We start from the raw sequence: 26,866 nt of genomic DNA, 5'->3' as shown, positions 1-26,866 counted from the left end.
TCTGACTTTATTCTCAGAATTCTGACTTTAAACTCAGAATTCTTACTTTAAACTCAGAATTCTGACTTTATTCTCAGAGTTCTGACTTTATTCTCAGAATTCTGACTTTATTCTCAGAGTTCTGACTTTATTCTCAGAATTCTGACTTTAAACTCAGAATTCTGACTTTATTCTCAGAATTCTGACTTTATTCTCAGAGTTCTGACTTTATTCTCAGAATTCTGACTTTATTCTCAGAATTCTGACTTTATTCTCAGAGTTCTGACTTTATTCTCAGAATTCTGACTTTATTCTCAGAGTTCTGACTTTATTCTCAGAGTTCTGACTTTATTCTCAGAATTCTTACTTTAAACTCAGAATTCTGACTTTATTCTCAGAATTCTGACTTTATTCTCAGAGTTCTGACTTTATTCTCAGAGTTCTGACTTTATTCTCAGAGTTCTGACTTTATTCTCAGAGTTCTGACTTTATTCTCAGAATTCTTACTTTAAACTCAGAATTCTGACTTTATTCTCAGAATTCTGACTTTATTCTCAGAGTTCTGACTTTATTCTCAGAGTTCTGACTTTATTCTCAGAATTCTGACTTTATTCTCAGAGTTCTGACTTTATTCTCAGAATTCTGACTTTAAAGTAAGAATTCTGAGTTTAAAGTCAGAATTCTGACTTTATTCTCAGAATTCTGACTTTAAACTCAGAATTCTGACTTCATTCTCAGAATTCTTACTTTAAACTCAGAATTCTTACTTTAAACTCAGAATTCTGACTTCATTCTCAGAATTCTTACTTTAAACTCAGAATTCTTACTTTAAACTCAGAATTCTGACTTTATTCTCAGAATTCTTACTTTAAACTCAGAATTCTGACTTTATTCTCAGAATTCTATTTTTTTTTTTTTTAATGTGTGGCCCTAATCCTCTTCCGTACAACTAGTAGCCTTCTGTGCTGTAAAACTGCATGTCCTGTCTCACTTACACCTAAAGGCGGCGGTGTGACGCCCGGTGTCATCTGAACTACAGATAATAACAATCAGAAGAAGAAGGCTAGCTAGTTTAGCCATATCTGGCTAGCACGTTTGGTTACTTGAATTGAGGTAATGCTGGCTAATTGCTAATAATCCGGATTTAACAAGAACAGTCCTTATTTATAACGTCATTTTCGGGATGCTGATTTATTTCTGATACTCGTAATTACCCGTGTCGCTTAAAAGCCCGCCGGCCCGTCAGAATGTTAACCGGGCTTGAAATTGCTGGACAGTTCACCTGAATCAGAGGCTAAAGGGCCTCAGAGCTGCGGTGCTCGCGTGAAAGACCACCCGGGAATCCCTGAAGGACGGACGGAGCCTCACTCCTCAGGCTAGCAGGAGCTCACTGAACAACAAAACCTGTCCCGAAGATGTCACACACCGGACCCCCTCCACGATGGCGGAATTGTCCCAGGAGAGGGCAACCTGTGGCAGGTGAGGAAATAAATCACAAGTTATTACAGAAACGTGGTTTCAAATTGTTTATTTACGGAATGCTATTGCTCGTAGCTAAGTGCATGAATGGGTGCAACATAAAAGTCGTCGTAAAATATGCTGGTAGGACATTCGCAGATATCCGCTGTTCAATTTCCCAATCGTAAATACCTAAAAAAAAAAAAAACATTATTCTTCATTTTAGGGTCAAACAAATATTGCCAGACTCCATCACAACAACGTGTCGTCAGGGAGCTTTGCTGTCAACATTTAGGTCGTTTCATTCAAACGAAGCCAACACTGGTGTGGACTGACATGCCGAGTTCACAGGACAACACTTAACTGACTTGAGATGCTCAGACATATTTCAAGTGCAATTAAAATTTGCCAATTGTAGCAATGCAAAACAAGTCTGCACTATTTTTAAAACGGAGTTTGGTATGACGTCGTTGTTTACCTAACTCGGCACTTGTTGCAGAAGTTCAGTTTTTCGCTGACAATGTCAAATGCTGATATATATATCTTTTTTTTTTGTTGCAAAAGTTAAGATTGGGGGTTCACGTTACATTCATTATTTCCATTTAGAAAGGGTTGAGTTGTTACCCAGCTGGCTAGCATCGCAGTGGAAGCATCACGTGTCAAAACAAAGCAGCTCCAGCTTCAGGCTGCATAGTTGCTCCCTATGAAAGCTCTTGTAATGTAACATGCCTGGTCTTACTCTATGATGCAGCTATCGGGCCACAGAGAAGGAAAACATATCGAAGATTTCGACATTAAACATGTTCGAGCAGAGAACTGTCATCATGATAATATCTGTCTCTCCATACTGTAATCTGTTCTGCACTCATGTTTAGAAATTATCCCTGCACTCATGTTCACTTCATTTGTCTGTCTACTCGACGTTATATTGAATAGTTTCTGCTTATAATATGTCTACACGCATGCACTTTAACTTATGTCAATACTGTCCATTTACAACTCTATTTTTGCACATTTACATTCAATCTTTCATATTTAATTTACAACCATTTACGACTCTGTTCTTGCACATTTACATTTAATCTTCCATATGTAATCTTCCTATTTAAGACTAGTAATGCTAAGTTAAATCCTGGTTGTATATATTCACGTTCTTAGTTTTGATATTTTTAGTGCTTATTTACTTTGTATTTAATATTATATTGTGTTTAGATTGCTAACATTGTGTTTTTTACTCATATTGTGTGTTTGGATAACCTGCTGCTGTAACGCCACAATTTCCCAGTTTGGGATCAATAAAGTAATTATATTATATTATATTCAAACTGTTTGCAAATCTTTTGACCCATGAGATAGAGCTGACATTGAGGTCATAGCTATGTGTCAGCTTCTTTTCTGAGTCTTGATACTTATGACTTTGTGTTGCTGAGGTGCCAGTACCCCTTATTTGTGAAACCCATACTAAAGTAGGCTTCACCAGATACTCCATGCTTCTCATTTTAGCGCTGGTGACTGGCTGCTCTTCTTTTACCCTTCAAAATAACACATGAAACCATTGAGTAAAACAGCAACTTTATCCTTGTTAATTATGAATAGTATCTCATAAATGTATGACCGTATTCTTCTATATTTATGATTTTTAATCTTGAAATCCTTTTTTTTCCCTTTTGAATTGCCCTAATATTCCACTGTACGACCCATCTCCACTTCCCTTTTTATTTCAATCACTGCTGAACGCCAGTCAATTTCGATTTTAAGGCATAGCTGGTGACATTTCCAAATATTAATTTAAACCTGTCACATACTGTAACTAGCTGTCAGTACATGTTTACTGTTGAGTTTTTATATTCTAGACATGCCAAAATAAATGCTATTGATGTTGTTTCAAGCTAGTATTTTATGATTTGAAATGATTTTGTAGTGACTTTATGTGCGGTTAAGTTATGTACAGTAAATTGTTGACAACATCTTAGAGAATATTAGATTGGATTTTGCACTATTCAGTATTAAAAATGGAAACAATAGAGTTGTATTCTTGGTCGGCAGTAGCTCAGTCCGTAAGGACTTGGGTTGGGAACCAGAGGGTTGCTGGTTCAAGTCCCGGTGTGGACCATAATATGGAAGTTGGTCTGGTAGCTGGAGAGGTTCAGGGCACTTCTAGTACACCCAGCAAGCACCGCCAAACCCCCAACTGCTCTGGTGCACTCCCTGTGTAGCAGTGTGTCGTGTGTGAGAAGCAATAACAGAGTGTAAAACCAGAATTGCCCCTCAGGGATTAATAAAGTATGTAAAATTAAAAAATATTTATTATTCAAAACAAAAAGGTTTAGGTTAGCCTATTATCCCATTCCTCTCGTCCCCACTTGGATCTTTTCAACTCAAGATCCCCGTCTTTCCCCTCCAGGTAAATTCTTGCCCATGAAAACGATGTTGGGTCCCAGATATGATGACCAAGTAGCAGAGGAGAACAGGTTTCACCCGAGTATGCTGTCCAACTATTTAAAAAGTCTCAAAGTAAGTAACTGTGAAGATACGTTTTGAGTAACATCTTAAAAATGAAAACAGCAACAGTGTCTCATCTCGTCTTCTTTTTTTATTGTTTTCTCTCTTCAGGTGAAAATGGGTTTGCTTGTTGATCTGACGAACACTACTCGCTTTTATGACCGCAACGACATCGAAAAAGATGGCGTGAAATATGTGAAGCTTCAGTGTAAAGGGTAGGAGCTAACGCTTAAGTCATGAGTCAAACTACACACCAGTTGTTGTTTATTTGGTGGCAGTGTACTGAGTCGGATGTTTTGCGTTGGTTTCAGCCACGGGGAATGCCCTTCAAAAGAGACGACGACAATGTTCATCCGGCTCTGTGAACACTTCATCGAGAAGAATCCCACAGAATTAATAGGTAAGAAAAACACAGCTTTAACGTGAATTTTTCAGGTTACCCTTTCTCCTTCCTTTTTACAGTCGCATCAGAAGGTCCTGTCACAGAGTTCATAGTCAGAACAGTTCTTAAATTGGAGGCTTTGGTTAAGTTGGGAGGGGTGAGAAGTGTTGCTATTTCAGCTGCTACGATGTGTAAAGTTGTCAAAGCTTAATTTAGCAAGAGGAAACAAAAAACCAAAAACATTATTGCACATTGCAACATACTTGACCCCTTTTCTTTTTGGACTTTTCTCTTTTTCATCTTTTCATCCGTTTTTTCCCCAAACTTAATAAGTGGGAGCAGATTCATCAGTTAAGATATAGCAGCACTCAGTGAAGTGGAAGTTAAGAGGAGTTATTCAGTGGTCAAACCCAGTATTTCTTAGACGAATTAAAGGATTGCATTAGAGGTTCATGTAGTTTACCGGTAAACATTTGGAACCAGAGAAGCCCCTCTGCTTTGCCCTGTGAGCCCTTTTACAAATGTGTCTTGACTTCTATGGAGTGTTATGTTCACAGAAGAATGTTAAGATTTTACGAAGTAGAATATCAGAGGCTGTAACAACATCAGCCGGCGTTGACTGACACATCTCCGTTATGGCTTACGTCACTCCTCTTGGAGTGGTGGGGGACTGCATTTGGGTTGAGGGTCACCACCCCAAATGAATGTTAGTGGATAAACCCTGCATAATAATACATTCATAAATGTACTCTGGTAGTGATGTGAAATACAGACAAAAGGTAATTTTCCTGTTAGAAGGCTCCTTATATAACATGGAAAACTCTTTACAAAAAACAAATAATTGGACTTTAAGTTAAATAAACTTGGAACGTAATTCTTTTGTGCAATGTTTGAACATCAAGTGCAGCATTGTTTTAGGTCAATTAGTAGCAATATCACGAGTGTCCAGCAGAGAGCAGCATTGCTCCAAAATTTACCGGCTGCAAATGAAAGCTGGGTTAATAATACACATTTGTAGTTTTTCAGTCGTTATGTTCTATATTCAGATTCCACGCTTAAACAACAGGTCGGTTTCCACGGCAACCAGTCCTCTGCTGATGGTCATAGAGTAGCTCTGTGTAGCACCTGGAGCTTAAATGGCTTTCTCCCAAGGTTTGCTCACTTACCTTCAGGTAAAGATATCGAGAGCGTTTGCCTGTTTTCAGAAGTGCATGGTTATTATTCCTCAAAAAGTTTTGTCCTGATTCTGTCAATGTGGGAGTTTGAAACAACACGCTCTCCCTCTGAACACTGTGTAGGTGATTATAGGTGAAAGGACACAAGTTCAATAAATATGACTTAAGATGAAACACTGTGTAGAAGTCTGTGTGTGGGCTGTTTGCATTGAGTTGAAAATCCACAAGTTATTTTACTGGTTAGATCTTTGAAGGCAACAGACTCAACAGTTGCAGTGAAGCACGTCAACTACAACATACCTTTCTATCAGTCTACTAGTCTGTGGATTTTGAGTTTGTATTGTACTTTCACACTGGTGCCAGCAGGGCGCTCTCATAGACCTCTATCTCGCCTCTTATGATCACGTCGAGGTCTTGTCTCTCCTCCTGACTGCTGCCTGGCGTCTTCATCAAAATGTTCCTCCCAACATCAAATCAGAAAGTGTGAATGTCATCTCAGTAATGTCCTGTCTTTAGCCAGCTGGTGATTGGGCTCTATTGTCCCTGTGGGTACGCATGTCCAAATTAGACGCTTGGTGTTGTCGTTGCCAGGCAGACTTCCTTTGCAGTTAGAAATATGAGAGTCAGATTTGGTGTTGTTTGAACCCTGCGGTGCACCTTCTGAAGGATGCTTGTCTGCAGGAATATTACTTTTAACTACAAAAGGAGGGGACTATGTTGCAGAGCGGGAGATCTTCTTGTAATGGAGAACAAACATGATTCAAATTTCAGGCACTTTTCTGAGCCTCCAGGGAGGAAATGATCACAGCAAGTTTATTTCTCTTAAGAAAAGATTGTAAAGATGATAGTTTAGATCTCCCCCCCCCCTCTCTCTGAGAAAAGAGGGATTTGAGATTTTGACTTGATGCCCTCGCTCAAAGCATGGACCCAGCCTCAGTGCATCTCAAAGAGCAGCGATGTTATCTCTGTCAAAAGGGAAACACATCAGATGATATCTTACTACACCCACAGGGCGATCATGTTGTGCTTCGTTACATTGATCGTGCAGGCTCTGAACATAAACACATTGAGAAATAAAATAAATTGCTGATATGACTTATATACCATATGTAACTGTTGGACCTCAAAGAGTGAATACTACATGACTGTAATGTAATATAAATGATAATTTAAATGGGAGTTGTGTGCTGCCTTTCCCCCCCCTGAAGGTGTCCACTGCACGCATGGCTTCAACCGGACAGGCTTCCTGATGTGTGCGTACCTGGTGGAGAAGATGGACTGGAGGTAAGGCCCCTTGTCCCTTTCCTTGCATCTTTTATTTCCCCTGGATATAAATCACCTTGCTGTCTATCTTTATGAGCCGCTAATCTCATCTTTGCCTGATAGTTTCTGTATGTAACATGTTACATAAGTCGTCTCCAATCAGCTCAGGCTTCACAAAAGAAACCCCGCTGTTTGCAAGTGACCGAGCCAATCAACCGACGACAGACAGGGGCTAAATAATTAACACGCGCTGATCACAGGAGGGTGAGGATGAGTCTTTAGTCGGAGGTGGAGCAGCAGTCTGAGGGAGCAGAATCTCTGGAAGCTGCAGACATGAAGGGGGGGGGGGATAAAAACCCCTCCCTCCACCCAACACTTCCTGTCTAATGAATATTCTGAGAGCGTTTACAGCCCTCCAGTCCAGCTGCATGAGAATATCAAATCATCAACACAGAGAGATTTTTAGATTTATTTACTTCCACACTCAACAAAAAGTGAGTTATGGGATTGGCTGCCTCAGCAAAGTATTATTAGTACAGATCATTTTTTCCCTGAATTGTATTGATCTATAAAATGTGGAAAAACTTGGATGTTTTAAGAGATGGGACAGATCCGATCTAATATCAGAATCAGGTCTGATTTTGATGTAACTTACATATTGCATATCGGACTGACAGTGCAGATCCATGTCGCAGATCAAGAGAGGTTGTCAGGCACTTTGAACATTCTCAACTTGCAACTTGGGACGCTTTGAAGACGTCAGCTTTTTCTTGTACGGTCAAAAGAACAATTCTTGCACTTGCAGTTTAAAAGATTTATTTTGAAAACCTGACAGTTGTTGCTGCTTCCTGTTTGTATGTGAAACCAGCACAAAGTTAAAATACCTTATTTTGAAATCATTTAAATTTTATGCATTTTTATTTATTTCATATGTTTTTGCTCTTTTGAGAAGAAAAGCAGTACCAGGTTTACTGCAGCTTTGTGTAGCCTTTCACATAATACTAACAACAACATTCAAATTATTTCTGAACATAAATGTCAGTATCTATACAAGTTGATCAACATCGGATTGGAACTGTAAAAAAGTGGATCGACGTATCTGTAAAAAATCCTTCAATATTCAAAATGTTTGCTCGAGAAATCTCAGTTGTTTGAAAATCCAGAAATTGTTGTTGTTTGTTTCACAGATGAAATGAAAAATGTATTGAAGACAGAGCTTATAAAATAAGATACCAAAGATCCGTACAATATGAAAGTAAAGCTTTTTAAAAGCAGCTCTATGTCTGTGCTTTTCTGTCTCTTATCAGCGTGGAGGCAGCTGTAGCAGCTTTCAGCCAGGCTCGATCCCCCGGGATCTATAAGGGAGACTACCTCAAAGAGCTTTTCCGTCGTTATGGTGACGAAGAGGACGCACCCCCTGCTCCCGCGCTCCCAGAGTGGTGCTTCGACGACGAGGACAGCGGGGAAGTGGACGATGACGGTAACGCTGTCGGCCAGGAGTCGGGCCCCAGCTCCTCTGGGTCGGCGCCCGGCAAACGGAAGAAAGAGAAACTAAAACTGGTGAGATTTCCTGGAAGCTGCAGGAAACCGAGTCATAAATAGAAAAGAAAAAAAAAAAAAGAAATGTGGAATGAATCTCCCTGCAGGGCGCAGAGCTCTTGCAGTGAGGATGCTGGCTCTATTAGAAAGTCTTCCCTTAAAGGATGAGACTTCTGTGCTCAGCTGTATGTGATCACCCAGTTCATTTGATGTTTAAATTCAGACAACACGACACTTTCTGTCTCTTCACACTTCACAGCAGAGGTAGAAATTAGATGAGATAAAAGCCGCCTTCCTGTCTTTATGTAAAGCTCTCAACAGTTCAGTTCAGTGGAATGGGATGCCTCGGATCATCTCCAGTTGCACATAATTAGGTTTTTGTTTACATTGAGCTGATGCTCTTATCCAGACTCATTTGGAGGGGCTGAAAGAAGCGGAGTGTCAATGGTACCACCAACAGTCAAGCAGGAAGTGAGGAGGCAAAGGAAGCGCAGAAACAGTGGAAATGAAATCAAAACAAAGATTTGTTTGAGGTGTAAACAGTTGTAGAAATGATACTTACTGTATATCCAAATACAAACGTGAATGTCTAGACGTCGCTGTGATTTCAGGGAGAGGTCTAGGGCTACAGACGACAATCTATTTCATTTGATCAAATTGATATTTCACGATTTCATCTTCCCTGATTGGTCTATAAATCTGAAGGAAGTTGTGAACCTGTTGATCAGCTCACTCGGACTTGCTGTGGAAAAATTACTAGGGGGGCCGGCAGGAGAAATTGTGGGTGAAATCTGAATTTTTTTTGTCTGTTTGTGTTCACACATACAGCTCCTCCTGGAAATATCAGGAGTTATTCAGGAGTTTTCTGCAAGTGTGAAAGACCTGTTAGCTTGTTGAAGTGAAGCGTCATAAAAACAGTTTGTAAGTAAAGGTAGAACACAAAGACAAGTAATAGCTGTAGACCTTTACATTCAATTCAATAATCAAATCTGATATTTTATTAAGAGGCGTCCTTCTTGCTTTAAACTATTCTCGACTTTAGATCTTGAAACACTGGTTTGTTTTTTCAATATCACAAACTATGTTGAATCAGTAACCATTATTCTGGGGAGGGGGTTTCTATGTAGTTACAGTCTGTTTGTCAAGTTTCAAAGGATACAGATGTCGGTCTCTGGGAGGACTTGTTTTCCCTTAGCTGAAATACGTTTAAGACATTATTTCATCTTATTGTTTCTCAGAGCTTAAGATGGAGTGATCACATATCTTGTTTCATCCAAACAGCACTCAACCCCTCCCCAAAAGATGTTCATTTAAAATTGGACATGAAAAACCAACACATTATCACATTTGTAGAGCTGTAAATTTGAATGTTGGCTGTTGTAATGCTTGCTAATTAATTTCCTTTTTTTCTGACTAATTGTTAACTGACTAATCGTTTCTGCTCCAATCCAAACTATTTATTCACAGTAAGATGTCATTAAAAAAAACTAACAAACTTCATTATCGAAGTTTTTGATTTGCACAGGAGGGGTAGTGTGAGCCAGCAGGGGATGCAATCCTCGGAGTCGCTGTCTCTAGTTCAGAACTTAGTTTTAGTTCCACGAGTAAACTGCAGGGAAAAAAAAGAAACAGCTTGTGTTTGAGTACAAATTAAATGTACAATTTAAGCTGTAATGTGGCCAGTGTTGACAGTCAGGTTTGAAAATGGAGGCGTGTACACCTCCTGTGTTTTCTTGTTAAACAAAGATTGGATTTCATGCAAAACATTTGAGAACCCAGTTTGTTTATTAAAGTGTCCGTTGGAATGGGGGCGTGGCCTGGTGGTTAGTGCGAGCGCACCAATGAGATTTGTTTAATGAAAAATGGTGCAGTCTGGACCTCAGACAGTAGAAAATATGTGACAGCACAAAGACATGGAAAAACCCCAAATATGTTTTTAAAGTGCTTCATAGACTCGTTGACACTTCACGACCCACCAGTTGAGAAACACTGTTCTAGATTGAAAGGTCGAGAATGTGATTTGCACGGCAACGCCGATGCTTTCTCTTCTCAATGCAGCTATTTAATACACAATGCATTTGACTAATAACACATATTATTATATATTATTATCACATCTGTGTCTCTTCAGAATGCCTTATATTATCATAGTTCTCCAGGAAGCAGGACTCGCTGGGAGAAGAATGAGAGAGGAAAAGGTCACGCAATGAGAGCTATGGTTTAATTAGGAAATGAAGTGAGGTGTCTTTTTACTTTAAAAATAAATGTTACACGTGTCATCCGTGTTACACAGGAGATGATTTCTGTAAAAAAAAAAAAAAAAAAACCTGGCTGAAGAGGGAGAGGGAGAAAGAAAGGTGGATTTAAAGTTTATTCTACCTGTTGTCTCTGCACATACAGAAGGGATTCATAAATCAAAGGAGTAGCTGCTTGGAAAGTCCAACCAGCATGTCAGTGTTTCCTTTTGCTTATGTGTAGGAGGGTATGACTCTTTCTTTCAATTCAATAAAACTTTGGCCCTCTGTTCTCCTCTTTCCTCCCAGGGTGCAGTATTTCTTGAAGGCATCACAGTGAAAGGCGTCACGCAGGTCACCACACAACCCAAACTAGGAGAAATCCAAAGAAGGGTTCAGGAGATGGCCGAGTGGGACAGGTAAGAAACCGTTCTTTCACTCTCCTCATACCCTGTCGGTGAGACTGTGTGTGTCTCTGTGTGTTCGCACACGCGTGGGTGTACCACACTGTGTTAGGCGTGACTCGCTTGTTGTAAAATCACCTATTTTATTTTGAGACCCTGACACTGTGTGACAGGCAGCAGAGTCAGGAATAGATTCTTTCTTTTCTGGAGGAAATATGCAGCTGCTGCTCCGTGTCTATGTCTTGTCACAGCAGAAGGAATGGTCCATGATGCTATTTCTACTCGTTGCTTTTTTTTTTTTTTTTTCCAGAAGTTGTTGTTTCAACTTGTTATGGCTGCAGGTTCCTGTATGGACTCTCGCTGACAAAATATTATGATATCAATAATAATCGTAATGAGCCAAAGAGGCAAGGTTGTGTAAAACGTTCAAGTTTATTGACAACAACACCACACAGTGCATTTTAAGTGTCATTGTAGGGTCTATCACACTCTTGAAACTTAAGTTGTTGATGAATTGTTATACAAACAGTTTAATTATTTGGTTGTCTCTAAAGCCTGTCTTGCAACAAATGAACTATTTGCTGCAATGTCTTTTCTTATTGTTATTGTGGGCCATGTTTTGTAATGTATTTTAACATTGTATCGTGTCGTATCTTATTTATTGGTCGCATTGGTCGTATCTTATAGTGAGTTACCCCCACCCCTATTCAGGGTATTAATAAGGCTTGGCGTTCAATGTAATTACCAGGCTGGAAAGAAGGCATTAGCTTTCAGTGCAGGTAAGGTGAAAGTGAAGTAAAAATACTTCATTGTCCCCAAATTCCTTTTTCACAGCCCCGACCAAACCAACCAAAGAACAGCACAAACACAAAACACAAGAGTATAGAACGAACAATGTCAAACAGTAATCAAAAGTTCCCTCTCTGGTCTTTTCAGCGAGACCTTTTGTTCAGGGCAGCTGTAACAGCAGAGATCAGGCTTTTCCCAAGGCGAGCCCTCCTGCACCTCAATGCTCTGTAACCTCTGTCCTGAGGGAGGTGAGGCGAAGTGGATTCATGAAGACCTGTTCTGTTGAGGTTGCGATGCGTCTGTTGCCGAGTAAAAATACGATTTAAATTTGAGGCTTTAGTCAACATAAAGAAGGGCGGTGTCACCCAAAAAGCCGATAATTGCTTTCCAATTTATCTCTGTACAAACGGTGTGACGATCATCATGACGGGTCCGCTGGCTGTTGTGGTGATATTGCACTACAATGCCACACTGGGTTTAAACAAATGAGACATCTGTAACATTTTTACAGCGTAGCTTTCCCCACAGCTGTCAGACCCACCGCTCTACCTGGAGACTCTGTCCTATTAATAATGAGACCTGTTATTGGCTCTTCTCTGTCCTCATCATTGATTTCACATGAGCTGAACAACAGCATACTCTTCTTTCCACCCGTACATCTGAACCGTCACACAGTTTGAGTATGTCACGCAAGCTGATGGAAATGTACCTTCCTATTTCTAATTATAGGAGTCAGCCCAAATGATCGCATCTAAGTTATCTAGTAATAAACGCCGGCTCAGTCAGTTCAATGTTCTGTTCTTTGTTCTCTTTTAAGACCCAAAGTTTTACTGCACTAGTCCAATGGTTTTTGATTTAGGAATCATTCCACATTATTCATATAAACATCGTTAACGATCATGCTTAATTCACAATTTCATTCTGATCCGACATCCTAACCTACCATCAAGAATTTCCAAATTATGGAGAGTAAAAACCAGCAGTGTTCACTCGTCCCTCCTCGTGTCGAGCCCTCTTTAATCACTTTGAATTTAGATTCAGGTCTTCTAGGCTCTGACCCTTAATGTAAGATGATTTATTTCCGCGTAAGGCCTACACTGCTGCAACATGTTTCAGCGAAGTGAAGGCATAAAATGGATGAATGCCAGAGCTCTGCGTGGTAAGAGTCGCTGATTCAATGAATGAATGTCAGTTGGAAGCACAAATAAAACAGATGTGTGTGCTCATTGCTTTGCAGGTCTGGGTTTCCTGGTGCTCAGCCCGTCTCCATGGACAGGCAAAACCTTCGTTTCCTGGAAAAGAATCCGTACAAAGTGAGCTGGAAGGCCGACGGCACACGGTAGGTGTATTGTTCATGTGTTTTCAGTTACTATGAACGGCTCTTTATTAGCACAGGTCAATACAGGTACTGCCTTTTGACTCTCTGACTGGCCTGGATTGGCTTCTCCTCTCATTGATTAGGCTCATTTTTTAAGAGTCATGAGTCAACACTGAGTTTGTTTCCCCCTAATGTGTCCATGTCGTTTTGTGCATCAGAGGTGTTAATTTACCTTTTACCGGCATTTTAGTGAAAACAAAGGAATACTGAGACGAACCTGAGTGGTCATTGAATACAAGGGGAGATGTGCAACCAGTCAATTAAATTAATTTATAAGAATACTTCAAAACAACAGAGGTCGACCCATGTGGATATAAAAGACAAGTAACAATGACAAAAATGTGTAAAACATGGCAAACTGGTAAATGAGGAAACAAGAATTCACCCAAACCATCAGTAAACTGTCGCCCATCAACAAACGTCAAACATGTAACATGATTATTTCTGAAAACATGGGTTAATTTATACCAATCGGTTTCGTTTTCCTTTGAACCATTCTTTGATTTTTCTCTGGAGTCTGTATCTGAACTGAGGAAGCTTGGTTTATTGGGTTAAAAACCTCGAACTGGGGAGGGATAGAGGGGGATTGTATAGGATTGGGCCTTAAATACACAGAAGGTCAAAATGTTGTAATGATAAAGAATAAACATTGGTTATCAGTTTAGTTTCAAAAGTGCAAAGGGAGAATTTGAGATCGTTCATAATTTATTGGACTGTGACTGGAACAAGGGATTACTCTGAGACCACTGTTGGAGAACGGGCCGAGCATTTCAGAGTTTGAGGTGGATGCTAAAGGCGACTGAGAGCAGAGTGTGACTGATAAATCGGTCATCCACTGTCCAATGACATTATCGGATTAGGAACATTTAACCCAGAAAGTAATGCTTTTGGTGATTGAGAAGAGATGTTATCCTATAGTTTGTCCTGTCCCCTTCCACTTTAAAGTTTACAATACTCTAAACACTGTGTGCAGCATATGAAGCACAGGATAACTGCTGATCGACTATTATTATATTATTATCTGTTGGAATCTGTTTCGGTCTCAAAATCCTCCAGAGGTTTGGCTCTGGTTGAGTCCTTTTTTTAAACAAACATCTATGAACCACAGGCTGAAGAGGACGGCAGTGACTAGTGTGGACTTGAAACTAAAGTGGGAACACTTTCTCTTTGCTGTCTCGTTTTAGGGTGCATTTGTAATTTCCCTTATTTTATGTCTCTATTAGCAGCCAGCGCCGAGAAGCATAAAACGATTTTATTATTCCAGTAGTCTGCTATGTGCCTCTCTCTGGTCTGAATGTGCAGTGTGCTGAATATTTAATGACTGCAGTCAATTTCAGAGTTTTACATGGGTACTTTAATTTCCTGTTAAGAGTGACACTAGCAGAGTGCAGATAAGGCTCCAGACCAAGATGCTGAAGATCGACTTCAAATACTTTCAAGTGTTGTGAGAAAGTTTTGCTCCCAAGTTTATGTGGAGAACAGTACAGAAGTATTCCTCTCCTGCCTCCAGCTTCTGCCCTTCAGCCCATTTCCTCTCCAGCTATTTGAGGAGTCTTTCTTCAGTCATGAGAAGTGCAGGGAGAGATGCTCACAGTGTGCGAGGTATGAGTCATCACACAACTGCAGGATATGTTTGATGTTGAGGATGGGATGTTTCTTTTTAAAGGTTGAAGAATAAACCGAGGAAATACAAAGCTCAGTGTTAATACAACGAAACATAGATAGACCATGAAGACTTTCCTTATCCACAGATGATGTCAAATCTTAAATTCTGCAGTCTGCAGGTTCTTGCAGTTTGCTGACGCTCCACTACAGAAAGTATTGGACTTACTTTGTACTCAACTGTGTGTAAAAACAAAATAAAAACCTCAACCTCAGCATATTTACCTGTCATGTTGTATTTAGCATAATATTCATTGTTGTAGTGTAGGATTTGTCACCTTGGTACCAGTCTCCTGGTTCTGCCGAGTTTCTTTCTTCCTGTCCCGCTTTCTCTGACAGCAGCAGTATTGTGTCTCAATCATTGTTTTTCTTGGACAATTAACACAAAGGATACATACAATATGACTTGTAAAGGTCTATAGAAATGTGCAGAAAGGTGTTCTCGAGTGGACATTCATACATTGGAGCCCGGCTGTTGTCTGCATGCAGGTAATCAGTTTGTCTGTCATTGTGGGAAAAGCTTCCATCTATAGGCTCAGGCTGCAAAAAGCAAAGAGTCTTTATTCTGTCTGTCAGGCACAGCCTGTTCTGGCGCCACAAGTCTGATATTACTTTATACTGCTGAAGTGAGAAATGGATCACAGCTTTTTTTTTTTTTAAGCTGCCACACTAGTTTCTCGCCTGAACCGCTGTTCTGTTAAATTCATCCCACAAAAAAAGACACATTTCTCAAACAGGTTTGGCTTTTGTGTGAAATTGAACTCACACTGAAGCATTCACAAAAAGAAATGATGAGAGACGGGTTGGCGGGAGAAAAGAAAACTTGATTAAAATTCCACAGGTGTGTGTCTTCATTAAATCTGGACAATACCTTGAATAAGAGAAAACAACAGCTTTGTTTTGGATCAGTGGATTTTAACGAACACTGCAAAAATAGAGGAATTTTCCTCTTTGAATTGCCATTTCTTCATCTCTGTTAATCATAACATCTCTGATATAATGAACAAGTATGGATTCTGAAAAGCTAGCTGTCACACGGAGGACTTTGGATGCATCAAACGGGAGTAATGAGTTCTTGTGTTTGGTACATATTCAGTGAGATTTCCTGATTGCAGTGGTGCAGTGGGATCTTCATTTGTCATTCTTGCCATGCATCGCAGAGAGTGTGCAGAGTATTAAGCGTGCTGCTTCCTCGTTGGTGGCAGTTGTGAAGACCTGAAATGGATTTTTAATGGGAAATGTGTCTCGTCAATGTGGTCTGGAAAGATTGTTCACTTTGCATATTGCCAGAGCTTCTCGCCTAAGTGTTGAATATTCTAAATGCCACCTGCTTTCCTTGATCAGTTTTCTTAAGAAAAGGAAGTCTCTTACACTGATGGGTCTGACTTCTAAAAAAACGTAACTTCATTTTTGCATCAGGCAAAAGCATTGTTCAAGCAGGACAAGGTTAATGCGTTCCTTTCAGCATCCATCGCTCTGACACACTTCCTCTCAGCCCCAATATGTCGGGCAAAGCATCAACACTTCTGACAAACTGCCTTGCTTAGTAGAACAATACTGGACAATATTGTGTCAAAGCAATGATGCATCCTCTCTTACCTAGACGTATAAATGTAGCCCTATACCTGACACACACACCTCGCATACAAAGGCAAAACTCTCACTGCCTGCTGTCTGCCAAGTAGGTGGCTTCTAATGGGCCGTGGAAAGGACAGCGAAATTAGTGCATCTGCCAAAAGGGGAAACACAGCAGAGTTTGCTTTTTAATCATCTTGTCGTGGAGCTTTCTTGTCAGGGCTAGATTGGTTTGTGCCCCAGAGATGACGAGCAGGAGGAGGGAGAGAGTCCAATTATGCCCCCAGGACTTTAAACAAACAATGCTGCTCAACTTGGACTTTGTTAGAGAAATTGGACTGGAGAAAGACTAAGTTAATTTTCTCTTAGATGTCCTCCCAATCCCCAAGTTCCACTTAATTCACTCATTTAAACGGAGGGATCAATGATGAATATTGTAGACAAATGGGGCTGCTCATAGGGTCTTTAAACTGCAGCCTGATATAACAAGACAGTCTTCAGCTTCCATAACATACGAGTTGTGTAACAGACAATTTGTAAACTGCGTGACTGCACATTTATATTTTTGTAGCTGCTCTGTAAGATTTCGATTTTAAAGAGGAGAAATCACGTGTACTTGGGCAAACAGAAAACTTAGCTGTTGAAAAATGAAGCCAATGAGAAGTGGAAAAAAATGAGTGTCCACTTGAGGCTGGCTGCAAAATCCCCAGAATGCTCATTAACAACGATGTTAAACGCACAGTATGTCAGTTCCGCCGCCAGGGGGCTCTTTGTTATCAAAACGATAACAAAAGATGACGTCAGGACTGGCGGGGAATCATGGGAGTGATTCTCTCTGCCACTTCACCCCCAGCCCGATAAAAACAAACTCTGAGTTGTCTGTTTTCACAACGTGTTTATGCCGTTATTTATCTATTTACTGTGTATTTACTCTCATGGCTGTATTTGGCATATCATGCATACCCAAGTGTTGACTAGGGGGCTGTTGAATGACAGATAGATTAATCAAAATGTGTTTCTTGGGGCCTTTGTGGCTCAGATTTGGCACGTTGCCTTTTCTTAATGGGAAGACCCTTGCTAGTCATTCAATTGAGAACTTTAATGTTTCCAGACTTGTAAAGGAACATTTGGTTTTACAGTAGCTGCCAGGAACTTGGCAGGGAAAATGGTGCTCTTAAGTCCTGTTTTTATTTCTAACAATATGCTTGGTTTTTTTTTTACAAGTGAAAAGGCTACATGGAAGAAGACCAACCTGTTTGTTTGGCAAACATTAGTAAGTCATCTTAACCTTCTCACTTTGTGCTTCTTTGAGCTTTTCCTAAGGGAAGCCTCTTGTCCTGTCTCACTCATAGTGAATAGTTAAGTCCCAAGCGGTGCTAAAACCAGAGCCATTTTTGAGTGGACTGATTGGGACTCCTGTTAGCAGGGAAGGGACATTTTTTTCCCGTTCCAATGATGTGTGATTTGATGTGAAAACGTGGAAACATTCTGAACTATTTCCTTAATGTTCTTTATATTAACAGTCTTGTATGATGTTAAAAGCTGGCTTTGAAGAAGATACTTACAGTGGTTGGCTCTCATCCTCATCATTTTAACTCTTAGCAGTTGTCCAAACGAGAAATCAACCTGGTCTTTCTTGATATAAGGAGCAGTCCTGCCAGTTTGACGCACCACTAATGATGTGCAAAGCTGCTGGATTTGATCTAAGTCCTCCCCTGGAGCTCAGCTGCTCTCAGCCATGCTGCAGGACTAGACTGGCTAAGCCCACACAATGGCCGTCTGTGCCTCATTAGGGCTAAAGTGCTCCGGGGGGGAACGAGGCACAGGGATAAGTCTAAAAACCTGAGGCTCCCAGTACCCAACAGAGGACACAGAAGCAGACCAGAGGCAGAAGTGGCCAGGTATGCACACTCGTTTGAATAACGAGAACATAAGATTGAACTTTTTCCCATTGTTCAAAAAGAAAAGAAAAAGGTGGGGGTGAGTGACTTCAGAGGGAGAGAGGGAGAGAGGGAAACACAAGGATGGTGAAACTGATGAAGGAGAGGTTCACTGGGAGCTTGGCGGCACTAATGGTCTCCCTCTGCTATCTTCTGAACATACTTGACAGCGTTAGCCATGGCTAACTGGCCAATTAGACAGCAGGGTAGCCACTTCTGTTCAGCGCTGACCTGTTGTGTCCTCTCTGGTTGTTCTCTGTTGTGACACTTTCTGTTTGATCTTCTAAGTCATTGGCCTTTATTGGGATAAAAAAAAAGTATCCTTATGCACCAGAGGATGTCCTTACAGTAATGAGCCACTGATGCTCCTGGCTATGGTCTCTTTAATGCTTTCATTATATTACACCCAAATGTAGGAGCGTCTATATCTTTCCCACTCTTTCTTTCTCCTCCCACATTTTTCAGTTTTCTCTGCAGTTTCCACAAGACTTGACTCTATGACCCTGATTTATATCTCAAGCCCGGTGGTTTTTTTTTTGGTTTTTTTTTTTTGCTCTCTCCTGTTGTGACTGGAGGGGGAGGAAAGGGTCAAAGTCATCCCTCTGAGCTCTCCACCGGTCTCTTTCAACTGAAGAGTGTTCTGAGGATTATGATTACCACTTTCCATGGTCTGTCTGCCTGAGACGCTCGATTCTAATGGGAATAATTAGGTTATATGTCTCGCCTCTCACTCCCATCCCTTCGAAAACAAAAGCTCTCTTTGAAATAGATCACGTACAAACTGCAAAAGGAGTGACATCTACCTACGCAGTTATTCCTGGAGGGACAAGGAAGCATTAATCAAAGACAGGAGCTTTCTGTGAGGCTAATGGTTCCCATCTCCGCCCGATCTGTGTTACAACATAGGCACTGCTTCTTTTTTGGGGGGGCTGTCAGCATTGTCACTAAAAGAAGTTACTTCAAAAAATGTCTGACGTTGAGTGTATTTTCAACAGTGTGCAGTTATTTCACTGTCTTATGTTTGGTGTCACATTTTTTTTATTTGAAAACTCTGGTATCTTTTTTTTTTCTTAAACAAAGGAATGAAAGGAAAAAAAACCAGAGGACTGGAAACCATAAAGTATAACAAATTGCTTTGTTTGTGGCTTCTCTTTCTGCGTTGTATGTTTAAAGTTATTAAAAAAATATTGTACAGCTATGATTTTAATGACTTTCGGTACCTTGTTATTTTTTAAGTTAAAATTTCTTTGATTGGATACTAAACTAGAGCTTCAGTAATTCACTGGAAGTGACAGAAATGGAAACTAAACAGAACAATTTCTATACACTAATATACTAAACTGTCTCTGGTGCTTGCTTTTCCAGTGTGGGATCTACTTTCATATCACTGTAATTGATGACTAGACAAAAGTTTGGCTTTTTAGAACGGTTTGATCGTCCATTTGTAATATCTGCAAAATACTGACTCAGGTGTTCGCCAATTGATTGAGGACATCTTCACATGATGGCCTGTTTAGGTGAATACTTATCTTTTCTGGCTTAACGTGGGACGATGTCCACTGGGCTCAACCATAGATACGTTGACAGATTAAATTCTAACCCATAGTCATTTGAAAAGTTTACTGATGCTGAAAGAGGCCAATTTCTGAACCACCAATAGCAATGTTTTTTTGCCTCATTGATTGCATAGTAAAGAAGTTATCAAGAGGAGAATATTTGCCTTGGTTAATTCTGTGCATCCATGACTACATCATTTCTGTTATATTGGAAAACACACTTAAACTTGAAGGTCGTACTTTAGCACAACCTCCCTAAAAAGTTGGCTTTTGTCAGAGTGCTGTATGGTAAACACACACTGGTTCTTGGCAGCTTGTCCAGTTTTTCACTTTGAACCAGCTGGCATTGATGGGGTATTTATTACATCTAATCCCTTTGTGATATGAGCAGAGAGTCACAGCAGGTATGAAAATGCATAGCATCGTCAGTGAGGAAGTCAGTAATCTCAAATCCATCTCCGTCATCTTTGTTTTTCCCAAAAGCTGTAATCCCCTACCCTTTACAATTCTAACTTTATACACCTTCAAAGTTCTCATTGCATTTTCTAACGCACTAAAGTTGAAAAATAATTAGCCTCTGTTGTTGATGGCCTTGATTTAGATACTCACCAGTAACCTTTCCAAACATAGCAGTGCTGCAAGTGCTTTTTAGCACATGACTTCATATTGCTATATTGTCCTTTATTGTGTTTTGTTTTACAGAGCTGCATATGGCCTGTAGAGTGTAACTGGGCTCACAGGAGATGTGAACTAAAGCCACCAAAATGCTGAAGAGTTGCATTTGTTTGCATTCTGCATTGCAGTCTGTTTTCACAAGTTTCAAACTTAACCTTGGCCTCCACTCTGGAGATTTGGCTACCCGGAGGTTCTTTAGGCTATGTGTGAACGCAAACAGCCGCATTTTTCGCGCAGACTTTACCCGGAGTTTATCCGACCAGACCCCTAGTATTTTTTTCTGCAGAAAGTCCGAGTGAGCTGTTGTCTGAACGCGGCAGCATATACTCCGGAGATTTCTATTTGAGCCAATGGAAAGAGAATGACGTTTATATACAGTTACTGCCTAAAGTGTCTGCACGCGACCACTACGATCTCCGTGCACGTAATTAAACGACTGCATTATGTTTTCAGTTCGTCAGTATGTTGTACTCCGCTCTTTTGTGGATGTTGTCAGTCCATTGGATTACACATAGCATTGATATAAAGGCAAATATTCTCATTATAGCGTTGGGTAGCGGACTCTGTTGCTTCGGCCACTACTTCCGCGTTGTTTTTTTTACATCACGTCATGCCTCAGGAAATCCCCCGCCCCCCCCTCCCCTCTGACAGGGATAGTCCCCCGCTGTGAGGAGCATATGTGAACGGCTAGGTCGGGAGAATCTCCGGAGAAGTCCTCCTGTAAATATCTAGATATTATCCGGAGTGCATATGTGAAAATGGCTCATGTTTACCATTGTCTTCATCTGAACACTAGATTTCTGTCTTTTCTTTGAATATTCACTTATGTTCGCATACTTATTTAAGTCGTTGATCTTTTCTTTGTTCTTCTGTTATGACCATTTACTCCAAACATAGTTGAAACCACAGAACACAAAATAATACAACTTCCATCTTCCCTTTCTGATAACCAACCACTGCTAGTTGACACCACTTGTGATTTCCGGCAGTAATATCAACTTGACTCTATTACCAAAGAATACTACAATTAAAAAAGACTTAATGTAAATCAGTGAGCCGCCATTGGGTTGACTTGTTTGTCAATAATTTAAGTTAAGAGACATTTATTTGAAAATCTTAATAAATACTTTGACTACACAATCAATTCATCAGTAGCAATGGGAATAAGCCTTTGTGGCTGCTTTTGAGTTATCATCTTAAGTAAGTTTTATGCAGCTGCTCGTTTTTAGGATGTAGACATAAAACTTGTTTTGCTGTTGAATCCAGTGAAATATATGCTGATGCTGTAGTGTTAATTGGCCTACATTTCTGGGCTTATGAATCCTGTAATAAAATTGCACAGCTGCGTACATACAGTCTTAACATCCAAATTGATTTATATTGACAGAAGATTGTGTTTTGAAAACCGTATGATTGTCTGAGTAGCAGACATTACTGCACTCCGGTAAATCACATTGTTAACAGAGTGGTTGGATAAAAAACAGTGAATGCTCAAAGTTGTAACAGTTGATGCAAATTCTAGAGGATAACACAAATGCAACAATGGAGTCTGTGTTTTGGGGCGTGGCCCATCTTTCCAGGCTGACTTTGGGAACCAACAGCATGGTCGATCAAGGATTTTGTTGTTCTTGTTTATTTGCTTTGTCTCAAATTACCTATAATGTCTGCCAATTCAGTGATCAGCCGAGTCTGTTCATCACACAACAGACATTTGGTGTGAAAGCTTTGCCTGCTCTCGTGCCTCTCTGGATATTCTTCAGGACTATTGTGTTTTGTCACCAAGCCTTTTTAGTTTCCTTTGGCAAATAAATTAATGACCGTGACTTTGGTTATTTAGAGGCCTCATTTTATCTTCTTCCATTTAATTTGAAATGGTCTGGACCTTATCAGTCGAATCCAAGAATTGTGAGGACATTTTACAATCTGACCTCGTGCAAAATATTTAGCCAATCAGATTCAGACATTATACCATATGCCTCATATTGGACTAATTTTTCCAAATTAAGCAGCTCATGCAGAAACGCTGATGGCTTTAAACTGCAATTTGGATGCAAATGATTCAAATGACTACAGTCCAGATGGGGTGTTTATATTTTAACAGATCACCTCATGTGGAATTAGAGCTGTTTACAGATACAGCGTTCAACTAACAGAAACCATTAAGCAAAGAAACGCTCCATTTCCACTCTATGCAGTTTTCTGAGAGTTGGAGATGAAGGTATAAGGCTGGTTCATGTTGTAGTGGTAGAATCAAATGTAAGGATGTTTATGTCTGGTGTTGAGTGAAGTCAAATTAGTACACGCAAAATACTCATTTCATTAGCAATTTTGGTAAGTATGACTATTTTTCACCACTACAGTCCAACAGTTACTTCTCTCCATTTTTGAATGTTACTGGGGCACAGTAGTGTATGAAAAAGTAATTTTCCACCAATTTCCCTCTCTTTGGAGTTTCTCTATTGCAGTGTTTCCCAACCTCTGTCCTTGAATGACAAAGACAAGCAAATAATGCTTGCATTAAGAAACAGCACATTTTTGATGTTTTTTTGATGTATGTGTTTTCAGCAAACCAATGAATTTGTTATATTAGTTGTTTTTAAAGTTGCTGATGGACTGTGACTCCTCAGTGCATTAATCATTGTTAGTCTGCTGCTAGGACTGTGGAATGGATTTTATTATTTATTTATTTTTTAAGTCTTTTGCTCACCTGCAAAGGCTGGCCATGGATTAGTTGAGCTTTGTGCTCATGCAAACACACCACCTTACTCCTGGTGATGTATGCAATTTGAAGATAGAGTAATCTCCTGCAAGTAAAAGCTTTTTTGTATTACTGCAAGGCAGCACAGGACTTTTGGATAAAAAAGGAATTTGTTTTCAATTCATTGTAGGAAACATTTTAAGCATAACGGCTGTTAAGAGTTCTGTTAGTGTTTGTTAAACTTCTTTTAATAACTTTCAAAACACAAACAAGTCTTAACGGAGTTATCAGAGGTGGTTTCGGTGAGCATACTTTTGCCTTTTCTTAAAAAGGCTTTCTGTTTCCCTTAAAAGCTACAGAAGATAAAAGGAAAAGTGGTGCTTTGATAATATACAGCAATTAGCAATTTGCTGTTGGGTGATCTTTCTTTTTTCCCTTGACATGATAAAAGCTCCTACGCCTTCACCTCGTTGTCTTATTTGAATTGAACTCAACCAATTTGCACATTAGAGAAATGCACAGTCATGTTGTTTTGTAGTGCTGAGTGGTACCCAAATCTCATGTGTTGTCTCCTTACTCACATCAATGCAGCTTCAAAGAATAATTACCATATTAAGACCTTCAAGTAAACTAATGAAATAAAACTTAAAGGCAACATTATTGTTTGTCTGGAGGAATGTCATTTAAGCAGAGCAATGCATCCCATTGCCTGGTTGAGTCTGCTGTTTTAATCAATTAAAGGTCAAGTCATTCATTAATTTCCATTGGGTTTAAAAAGAGAATTCATCCATCCATCCATCCATCCATCAATTCAATCAAATCAAGGTATACTTTGATCCATCCATCCATCAATCCTTTTGAATGCAGCAATAACCACTCACCCATTATGCTTGATACTGAACAGGTAAATGAGCTTTGGAGACCAACATCATTGTATTCACTTCAAACATGCCTAATTTTGCTGTCAAATTAGCCATTATAACCTGTGGGCTGATGGAGGTTGACTCACTTTTGGGGCCAGCCTCAAGTGACCAGTTCGAGGAACTGACATTTTTGGCACTTTTCGGCCCAGAAGTTTCCTCTTCCTTTGGACAGTGGCACCTATAGCATTGTGAAAAGTGGAAAGCTTATTTTGCATTCTTTTTTTGTTACTTTGAATGTTACTTAGTCATAATTATTAATTGTGTAAATAAAGACTTTGATTTGAAGCCGAGATTTTAAACGTTTTTAGGATTCCTTACTCTTCCAATTTCTATTTCACAGAATATTCTTTACAATCTTTTGATATGGGACTGTCTGGCTTTTCACTTCGCTTGGTTTGGTTGGGAGTATACCTTGATAAACGTATCGTAAAAAGATTTATTTATTGTAAAATTACAACAAATGTTATTTCAATGTATTGCTCCCCATTTAAAAATGTCTAAGTTAAAAAAACAAACATTAAACCCAAAACCAGCGTGATCGAAATGTGACATTTTAATAGAAGAAAATAGTGGCCAGTTATCAGTAAGCAGTCAGTAGATTAGCTCACCAGTGGAAGTGTTTTCTTGTTGTTGGAAGAGTCTCTCTAGCATAATTACCATAATAAATACTTATTTTATTTCAACTTCATAATGTATAATCCTCTTCTCCTGCAGGTACATGATGTTAATCAACGGTAAAAACGAAGTGTTCATGGTCGACAGGGACAACACGATCTTCCACATAGCAAACCTTGAGTTTCCTTTCCGGAAGGATCCACGAGCCCACTTATCAAATACTCTCCTGGATGGGGTGAGTCATTGTTCCTCCTTATGTCATTCTTTTGGATTGTTATGCTTGAAACCAATGCTAGCTTTCCCTGTTTTTTTCCCCCCTGAAATACCCAGAAGGGGACCTGTTCTTCTCTTGCTTGTAATTTTAACTCCCCTCCACTCCAACCTGGTACATTTCCCGCCCTGCTCATGCAGTTCAATATAACAGATAATTGACACAAGTTGCCAAACCGTAGGTAGAAAAAAAAAACCACCAGCGTGCTTCAGTTTAACGGCAGAACCTGTCAAAAATGGCTGACAGGAAAATCATCATCCAAGTCCTTGAGAAAGCACTAATGAAATGTTCTACGTTTTTTCTGTCACTGTTACTGCCTCTACTTTCTGCACCACAACATGTTGTAACGCTCAGCAGTGGTCTCCTCTCAGGTGGTGTGTGACTTATCCTGGCCCTTTGATAATGGGCCAGACTTTTATTGGCATGTTTGTTATGTTTAGGTCACACAGGTCCCCGCTTTCCCCCAGTAGCAGGTGCACATGCTTGAGTCATTAACACACTCCCTGACAGAAAACACAAGCAAGGAAATTACTGCGTGGTCAGCTGAGAGCTGATTATAAGTATCTGGCACTCTTTGTGCTTGGTTGTCTATTACTGGTGATGAAAGATAAGTTGCCGGTGATTGTTTTTCGTTAAGTTCCTGGCTTTGTTTTTGAGTTAAGAAGCTTGATGTAAAATAGGTTTCTGCGTCCTCTTGGCGTAGCAGTTTGCTGATTGATATGGTGAATTAATTTTCCTCACCCAGACGGGACATCTAATTGCATCTCATTTATGTTTCCTTTGAATGAGGGGTTCGGAAGTGTGTTTAGGTTGCTACAAGGTTTGTTTTGTCGTGGGTATCCTCATCTGTTGATGCTTCTGGCTCTCAATTCAGAGAGGCTGTTTACAGTGAGGAGCCCTCCTCTTGAAGCCCAGCTGTGTTGTCTGATATGTTTCATCTTTAGCCCCTAGGCTCTGCTCTTTGTCTTTATGTGCTGTTTTCCACTCCAGTTTTTAATGAGCTTTACATCCACTCAAGCTCCAAAATTGGATGAATGCAGAATGTAGATTGAATTCCTGGTGGTTTCCATTGGTCACGTAAATGTGTTCATCTTTTGCTCACTGTGCAACGGTTCAATGCACCGTATGCGTAATGATGGCAGCTTCCTGGAATTACATCATTTCTTTTTTTCTGACCCTCCTAAAGTGCTGTACATGCCTCCCTTTGACTCCTGTGTTCTCTTTGCCAGTCTGGCATCAGTAAGTGAATGTGTTTTCCTGGTTGGATATGAAATATGGAAGTGTATTACTGCCATTACTTGTGGCAATAATACAGTTCCATATTTCGTACTTTTACTTTGGAGAACCAATCTTAATGTAAGAGTGGACTTTTTAGCATCTCAAACAGCATGTATACACAACGTTGATGTACTCCAAATGATAAATAAAATATGCCTGTGTGATTAAAAAAATGAAAAGAACCCTGTGCGAAAAACCTAGCTCAACAGATTACAGACATTCAGCACAGATGGAGCAGCTTAACTGTAATGTCCATGTTGGCCCAGCAGAGGAAAAAAAAACTGTCTGAGGCTGTAGTGTGAAAATGTATTGCAATTAAAAAGGTGTTTTAATCAGTTGTGCATGGCATCATGGCAACTACATCTCATTATCTACAAGCAGCAGATCTGGATTGACCAGTAGTTCCATGCATAATCTTAAACACCATCTATGTGAATTGCTTATCTCTTATATAATATTTCTGTTGTCCTACCCTGACACCTACACATTGTTCACATGGTATATTAGCAGATTCTTTAAGTTGCTCCAACGTGCTGTCCTAATATATTTTATAAAAGGAAAGGGATTGTA

The 26,866-nt window shown here is 39.9% G+C and overlaps 1 protein-coding gene across 1 annotated transcript in view; it reads left to right on the top strand.

Moving 5' to 3' along the window:
- Window positions 1-1,021: 1,021 nt before the first annotated feature.
- rngtt (RNA guanylyltransferase and 5'-phosphatase) overlaps window positions 1,022-26,866 on the top strand; it is an 82,402-nt gene continuing 56,557 nt past the window's right edge. The window contains exons 1-9 of the mRNA XM_061051798.1: window positions 1,022-1,458; window positions 3,842-3,951; window positions 4,051-4,154; window positions 4,251-4,339; window positions 6,705-6,780; window positions 8,067-8,319; window positions 10,842-10,951; window positions 12,963-13,064; window positions 24,847-24,982. Coding sequence (XP_060907781.1) covers window positions 1,395-1,458; window positions 3,842-3,951; window positions 4,051-4,154; window positions 4,251-4,339; window positions 6,705-6,780; window positions 8,067-8,319; window positions 10,842-10,951; window positions 12,963-13,064; window positions 24,847-24,982 — 1,044 coding nt within the window. The 5' untranslated portion in view covers window positions 1,022-1,394. The remainder of the gene's footprint in view (window positions 1,459-3,841; window positions 3,952-4,050; window positions 4,155-4,250; window positions 4,340-6,704; window positions 6,781-8,066; window positions 8,320-10,841; window positions 10,952-12,962; window positions 13,065-24,846; window positions 24,983-26,866) is intronic.

This window comes from Labrus mixtus, chromosome 12 (genome assembly GCF_963584025.1).
Source record: "Labrus mixtus chromosome 12, fLabMix1.1, whole genome shotgun sequence".
NCBI classification, from domain to species: domain Eukaryota; kingdom Metazoa; phylum Chordata; class Actinopteri; order Labriformes; family Labridae; genus Labrus; species Labrus mixtus.
The sequence above is the reverse complement of the archived record's forward strand: the minus strand, read 5'-3'. Positions and strand labels throughout refer to the sequence as shown.